The following is an 8020-nucleotide window of genomic DNA, read 5'->3' on the forward strand; positions in this document are numbered from 1 at the left end:
CCTCACCCTCACCCATTCAGTCCAGTCCAGTCTCATCCGGTACCAAACACTAATCTGTGGAAAGGGAAAAAAAAAAGATCCCAGAATTGGAGAACTTTCAGGTTGGGTGTCTCAGTGAATAAGTTCATTTCACATTGTCAACATGATACGTCTATAGCTTCACATTGTAGAGTTCTCTACTTCAGCACAAAGGATACAACTTCCTATTTAAACAATCGAAAATACACACCCCTCATTAATAACAGCCTCAAACTCATAACCACTAGTTGAAGAGACTCGTTTAGTATAAGTTGGGGGGTAACAGCCACCGGCTACAAAGGATGCAACTAGTTACCACCGAACACAAGTACAATGAATAGTTGTTGATGATACTGGATAACGGGAGGCTTTAAGGAGGGAGGGGGCGCCGTGCTTCGCTCTATCCTGCCCAGGTAGTGAATTTTTGTTTTAGGAGTCTTAAAGGTGCATTCAATTTAATATAATGTGTGCTCTTCTAAGTTAACAAAAAATGGTTACAGCCTACAGAAAAGAAGGAAAAAGCCACGTGTACGTCAAATTTAATAAAACTATATTTTTTATTTTGTTTTATTTTATATTATGTTAATTATTTTGTGCACACGTTTGTAAATTTGTCTAGACCCACCTCTGCAATCAACGCAATGTGTGTTTTTTTTTATTAACCTGGATATCCAACCCGCTATGTGAGCCGACTAATCCCAGGGCGACCACCTGCTTTGCAGATAGCCCCGAGTCACCGCATTTGAACCTCCGTGGCCATAAGGGGATTTTTATTCGTCCTTGGATTTGAACCTAGGACCTCCTGGTACTTTTGACCTTTGGAGTCAAGCTCAAACCAATCAGGCACCACCCTTGTGGTTAAACCATAAGAGTTTGTGCTATGTTCTTTTTCCTTTACGCTATTAACCGTATATAACATATGAATACCCCATTTAGTATTGGTACGAACTATATTATTGGTTCTTTCTTATCATTGTCACACGATGCTTTTTGTTTCATTTTGTGTCGCATTTAAGTTCATATGTTCGTATATCCAATTTTGCAGAACGAGTTTTAGTACTTCTTCTAGAATCAATGATGTCGTTTTTCTATTTGTTTTGGTGATTCATCTTATTCTGAAGTAGAGTTGAAATAGTACTAGTAATTGTTTCCTTCATGGGATTGATGGCTAATAGCTTTGATTCATAATGGAAATGGTGGATGATACTGAAAGCACAAGTTGGAAATGTGTTATGATATCCCTCATTGCAAAATAAGTGGTCGACTGCTGGTGACAATTTTGATGGAATCTGTAGAAAACGCGTTTTATATGGATAGAAGATTAGAATTGTATGTTACTTGATATGAGCTACGAATAAGTTTTATCAGGTAGCATTTGGTACGTAAATTGGATTGGATTAAACAAGTTGTATGTCTGGTGTTTGGTACGACTAAGACTAGATATGATTGGGGAATGGTGGTGGCAACAGTGACCATTAAACCAAATTCTATATTTTGGTTATATATCAAATGAGGATAGATTGATAATTTTTTAGTCACTCTGGAAAAAGAAAACTTTTTGTCCCATCCAGGGTCCGGCCCCACCCACCCCCCACCCCTTGTTTTTTGGCATCAAACTGGTTTGATGCCAAATGATTAAGTGGTCAGAGTTATTAATAGGTTCTTATGGTATAGTGTAAAATGAAATATAATTATTTGGTAATTGTTTACAATGAAATTAAGGTGCTTAATGGTTAAGGGATGTCCATGATACAAAATCATAACCATTAAGAAACAAATATATTTTTTACCAAACAAGATTTAGGGGCTATTTGGATGCCTCTTAATGGTGACATATAAGAGACCTCTTAATCGGTAAGAGGTATGAGTTGTTTGGTAAAAAAATAATGGTTACGAAATCCTCTTAATGATTTAGTGTTTAGGGGGCTCCTAAATGATTCAGAGGGTTGTTCTTCCATTTTTGCCCTCTCAAACTTCAATAGACGGCTGCTCCTCCCATGCTGGTTCCTCCTTCCAATCGATGTTCTTCCTCCTTCCAATCGATGTCCTTCCTCCTTCCAATCGATGTCGCCTGCCATTAGTTGATGTTGTGTCGATCGTTCCTCCCACGCTCGTTCCTCCTTCCTCCTTCCAATCGATGTCTCATGCCATTAGTTGCTGCTGTGTCGCCTGCCATTAGGGTCTGCTGTGTCGATCGTTCCTCGGATGTCTCGTCTCCCTTCCTCCTTCCTCCTTCCGCCTTCCACAACCCCGTTGCTGCTATGTCGTTTCCCTGATGTCTCGTCTCCCTGTTGAGATGACTTAAAACTCGTAAAAACGTCCATGATTCCGCAAGCTAACATCTAAAAGGGTTCGATATAAAACCTTAGAGTAGTGATGCAGCAGGTGTCTTTGTATCCACAGAGTTCAACACTTGTTCACCCATCTCCTTGCATCCAACCAATTTCTACATTACAACAGGTTTTAAAATCAAGAATTAACTTGGATTCCTCATTTTAGCTGTAATCCAATCCCTCATTTAGCTCTCAGCTGCCCAGCAATATCAGGAGCAGAACCATGGATGGGCTCAAAAACCATTAGACGTTTACAATTTTTGGTAAATCATACAGAGGGATAAAATGGTAATTTGTTGTCATTCAGAGAACAATTACCAAACAACCTTGTTTCATTCAACACTTAACCATTCTGACCCTCTTAACCATTCTGACCACTTAACTATTCTGCACTAAATCATTCAGCAACTGCCAAACAGCCCCTTACTTCATAACGATTCAGTTGGTACCTCTTAATGAAACTATTAAGAGATAAACAAACAATTCCTAAGTTTTGTGATGTCATAATAATCACCATTACAAGTCAAATCACATCACTCTTCTTTACAACTATTTATAAACGTCATTTATAATCTTACGATATTTAACAAACTTGCAAATGGAAAGGACGTTAACTCTCTTTTCCTCTATTGCATGATGACTGGTACCTGAAATGCATGTTAATTAGCAGGTCGAAATAATGTCGAATAACTTTTAATATATATATATATATACATAGACTTGGGATCATGTGAGACCAATAGTTTTTCATGAGACCCGTAAGACCAATTCTCAACCCTTGGATTAGATTTACAATCGTCAGATCGGAACATTCATAAACGGCACGAGACTTCTCAATAATTACAAAATTGTCACCTTGCAACTTTAGACCATTAGATCATTAGCTTATAAAGTTGATCAATGAACATAGATTGGTCTTACGGGTCTCACGAAAAACTCTTGGTCTCACGTGAACCCAACCCTATATATATATATATATATACACACACACACACACACATAGGAAAAGTTTCTCAATGATAAAATATTTGAAAAATAAATGAGTGATCATAATCTTTCATCTGGTCAATATTCACGCTTTCATCATGAAACACCGAATAATTCCTTGCATGGGTATGCAGAAGATAGAGGAGTAATTTCGTAAATTTTACAAATAAACAGCAAAATGATTCACATGTGCATCCATGTAATACACATGAACTATATGTTCATATATGAACTCGTTAATTAGTTAATATGTAAATTACACGGGTTCATATGTGAATCAGTTAATTAATTTATATGAGAATCAGTTAAGTAGTTCGAATCACACGGGTTCATATGTGAATCAGTTAAAATAGTTCATATGTGAATTACATGAGTTCACATATGAACATATAGTTCATATGTTAATCACCAAGGCCGTCAATTGGGCTATTAAATAGATGTTTTAGAAACGATGCTTCAATCTCCTATTCAGATTCATCGTTGATCGTTGATCTACCCCTTCTTGATCCATCATTCTCACTTCTCATCGTCACCACTCACCAAATCAGGCAAATATATCTCTATCGTCTCCACTCACAAAATTAGGCAAACCCGAATCCAAAGTCAACCCTTTGTTGACAAGATATTGGTAAGTTTTAATGGTTAAAATGCAGTCAATTTCATGTTAATTTGCTGGATTGTCGACTTAAATCTATATGTAGTTCTTGATTGGGAAATACCGAAATAGGATTTTGCATTCTGTGTTTGATTAAATTCCTCACTCAAAAGTCAAAATACAAAATTGTTGTGGCATGTGGGTCTGTTGAATACCAACACTCCCCAATTGCACTACTAAATTTGGTGAACAATTTGTAGGTGAAGACGGCCAATCCAAAGAAGTATTGCATTCGTTCGAATACGAGAGTAATTTTGCCTCGATCAACATGTGACGTAATAGGTACATTTCCCTAATTAGGTTTTTCATCATAAATTTTATCTGTTTTGTTGTTAAGTAATTCTCTATGAATCAAAACTTAATCCAGTTTGATCAGTTATGAAGTATGTTCGGCTTTCGTGATCCATTCCCAATTTTCAAACCTGAGATTGAATTTAGTTGAATTTGGAATGAATAGGAACTTTTTGGAGAGATCGTCTTTTTGAAACCATTGTGGTTTGTTTTTCATTGCAACTTGGTCATTGTACATTGTAACAGGGCCTCTAAAAAGATTAGGACGGCCGTGTTAATCACATAGGTTCGTATATGAACCCGTTTGTCGTCTATTTATAAAAGTTACAAAACTACTATCTCTATTTTTTGCATAGCCGCAATTTTCGATCAGCAGAAACCGTAATTATTAACCAATCAAAGCAGCAATTATTTATCAATCAAATCCGATCTTGATCGTATAAAGGACTAAGATTACTTCTTTACTTCTCAAATATTTACCACTCCCCAAAATAACCTTTGCCTATATATATATACACACACACACACACACACATATATATATATATATATACACACACGCATAGACGAAGGATCTTGTGAGAATGAGTGAAAGTGAGAAGCTTAACAAGAGATGTGGACCCTTGATTACTTTTAATCTCACCCCCATCCCATGAATTGCGTTTATCATGGGAATTGATCTGGTATATCTCGATGCACGGATTAATGTTAATCTTCAATCAAGATTGATCCAATGGTGGAAATCCCTTCTTATTCTGCTTACCATAACTTTCATTCTCATCGAAACCCAACCTATAAAAATATATAAGCCTTAATCATTTGAGAGATCCATATAATGTGATAACAATTAAACTTTTTATCTTAAGGTATTGTTTCACATGATTTTTTTTATCTAAAGCTAACATTTAGTATATAGGGTCTAGTTCAAACAAAAAGACGATCAATTTACAAGAAGAAAAGAAGCAATATAAACCACATAATTCATTAATTAAAAAATATCATAATCAGAAAATTAAAAAAAAATACGTTTTGCAAAAAAAAGATGGGGCTTTTGTGCTTATTACAATGGTGGCCATTTACGCAACTTTGCAAAAAGTCGACTATTTTGTGATATCTATTTTTGTGCATATCCCGGCTTAAAAACTCGTAGGTGCTTTTGCATTGTTTAAAACTTCTTATCGTTGCTCGCTGTCTTTACTCTGTGGGAATAATATTTCAACCCTCAAACAACGATCAAGCAGAATGGATCAGTTTTTAAAAACATTGCAAAAGGGTAACTCTGTCTCTGAGATTAGAAGGCAGCAAACAAACACTAATATCTCAAGCTGAATAAAAAAAAATTATGCTTATTCGGGTTTTGGGAGGACCCAATTAGAAAAAGCATAACCCACACCCGAACCACTAGAACTGATCTCCAATTTGGTTTCACCCGAAACCCGAACCCACAACCACTTCAACCGAACCAATAACCCAATATGCAATTGGATACGACGGGTTTTTGGATCCACCCTAGTTATGACCATCTTGAGTCAAAGTATAGTGGGTTGGACTCATACATCTCTTGAGATTACAGTTATAGGATTCTGTTGGGCTGGACCCATACATCCCATTCCACATCAAGATTATATTAGAATTGTAGAGACCCTTGTTTTACAAACCCAATAATTTGTACAAACATACAAACCAGTTTGAGTGTTTGTAATTTGTAAATGATTATTCGTCTAGAATTGTAACTTTATAAGTTGGGGCCTACTAATACCTTGTTGACATAGTTTTAACTTGATCTAATGGTTATTAGCTCATACTGCTTCTTTGGGGTTTGAGGAATTGCATAGGATATCTTAAATAATAGCTCCAAAATGGCTTTCATTGAATCATAACAGCAATGGTTCACATTGTGTATCTAAATCTATGTTCGTCATCACCGTTACGACGTCTGTTTCTTTACAAAATCCTCAGAACTTTCAATTTTTTTGACAAATTTTATGTTTCTCTTGTGTCCTTCCGAAATCTTTTCACAAGCCGGGGGTTTTCATGGAAACATCTCTGCCGGTTAACGTATCTACCGTTCATACCCTACTTCCTAGTGGAGTAGCGGTTAAATATACTGTGTACAGTTAGTTTGGTTTTTGATTCATTGTGACAACTGCATCTAACAAGCAACTATATTGGTGAATAACTAAGAAAGTATAAACATAAAGATATGAAAATCATAATTCATACCTGAAAACTGAAAGCAGAATCACACACCAGCAAAAGATGCAATGAACTGAAAACTACCAAATTTCTTAGCTTCAGAAACCGGAGGGCAAGTTGATGCCAAACCATAAATCATACGAAGAGTCTTTAAGACGATATGATATTGTATAAGCTTCCCAGATACTTCCATCACAACATACGAATCCTCTTCTCTTTCTCCCACTACAACAGACCGTACAATGATACAGAACCGCTTGGCAGAGATCAGCCAAGTTTTGGGAAATAGCTTCCCCATGTCATCAAGATTAACAATGTACTTAACCAACCACCCAGAATACTCATTCCTCATCTCGTAAACTTTCAACTGTCGGGAATCCAGAACTGGATATACTAGAAGCAAACGACCACGAGATTCTAACAACTTGTGAACATAATGCAGCTTCCTATCCAATGTTCCAGGAGTTTGTACGCGTGTTAACAATGGATGCTCTATATCTAACTTGAAATGCAAACCGCCATTCACAAAATCTAGCCAATGAATGGCATTATTCCAATATATCCCATGGTGAAACCCTGTGAAACATTGGAGGGGAAATCGATCACCACAAACACTCCAGTTTCCTGTTTCTGAAGAGTAAGTCTGTATTTGAATGAAATATCCACGATCATCATGTATGTCTTCAGCACACACGACTGTGTAGTGAGGTGATTTGATAGGATCAAAAGCGAGTTTCATACCGCCAATAAGACCAATCAAATTCGTAAAACGGTGTTGTGGAAGCATCTTAGACAGATTAATGAATGGATTGTATACGTAGAACTTATCAGGCACGATATAACAGAGAAGCAAACCATTGCAGGACTGTAAGATCTCAAAATTACCTGCGTCAGGGCCGAAAGCTAAAGTAGTGTTGATTGGAGATCTGTTGGACGGAATTCTGATATCGAATGGCACGAACTCATAATCATATGGAACATAAGGTCGCTGGAGAAAAAGACCGGAAGGGGGATCGATGTTAGTGATTTGGCTCCGGCGAAGAGTGAAATTAGGATCTGTTATGAGAGATAACCAGCGTTTGGATACAGATTTGAACAGATGAAGTGAGATCGCCGGTAATCGGAGTAAGATTTCAATCAAAAGGTCGTCGTAGGAAAGGACTTCATATGCAGATGAAGGGAGTCCCTTGTCTTCGGTATCTATGATCTGCTTTTTGGATGCTCTGCCACCACCTACCATCATATCCAACCGCAAAGGAAGTTCAGACGAACCTCCGGCAACCGTTTCCAAGGAAAAAGCAGAAACCGGGAGATCAAAACCCTACTTCGTTTGACATGTTCTTTAGGGGGTGTTTGGGATTGCTTATTTAAAACAACTTATGCTTTTTTGTAAAAGTGCTTATTAACTTATGAGGTATCAAACTGGAGTTTTGTAAAAAGTGTTTGGATTAGCTTATAGCGGTACGAAAAAGCAAAATGACCAAAACACCCCGGTTCATTTGAGGTTATGTACCAGTTGAGGGTTAGAAAAGAAATCAAG

At 37.0% G+C, this 8020-nt stretch overlaps 1 protein-coding gene across 2 annotated transcripts; it reads right to left on the minus strand.

Annotated features, from left to right (window-relative positions):
- Positions 1-4840: 4840 nt before the first annotated feature.
- LOC112522436 (F-box protein At5g07610-like) lies at positions 4841-7799 on the minus strand. 2 transcript variants are annotated; one of them, XM_025131538.1, is made up of 2 exons: positions 6508-7799; positions 4841-5076 (listed from the first exon to the last, which is right to left on the minus strand). In XM_025131538.1, the coding sequence occupies exon 1, from the start codon at positions 7721-7723 to the stop codon at positions 6527-6529; it is 1197 nt and encodes a 398-aa protein (XP_024987306.1). In that variant the 5' UTR covers positions 7724-7799; the 3' UTR covers positions 4841-5076; positions 6508-6526. The 2 variants fall into 2 exon arrangements, with proteins under 2 accessions (XP_024987306.1, XP_024987307.1); XM_025131539.1 differs by lacking the exon at positions 4841-5076 and having other exon boundaries at positions 6441-7056; positions 7366-7799.
- Between the last annotated feature and the right edge of the window lie 221 nt (positions 7800-8020).

This window comes from Cynara cardunculus, assembly GCF_001531365.2.
Source record: "Cynara cardunculus var. scolymus isolate 2C chromosome LG 12, CcrdV1, whole genome shotgun sequence".
Classification (NCBI taxonomy): domain Eukaryota; kingdom Viridiplantae; phylum Streptophyta; class Magnoliopsida; order Asterales; family Asteraceae; genus Cynara; species Cynara cardunculus.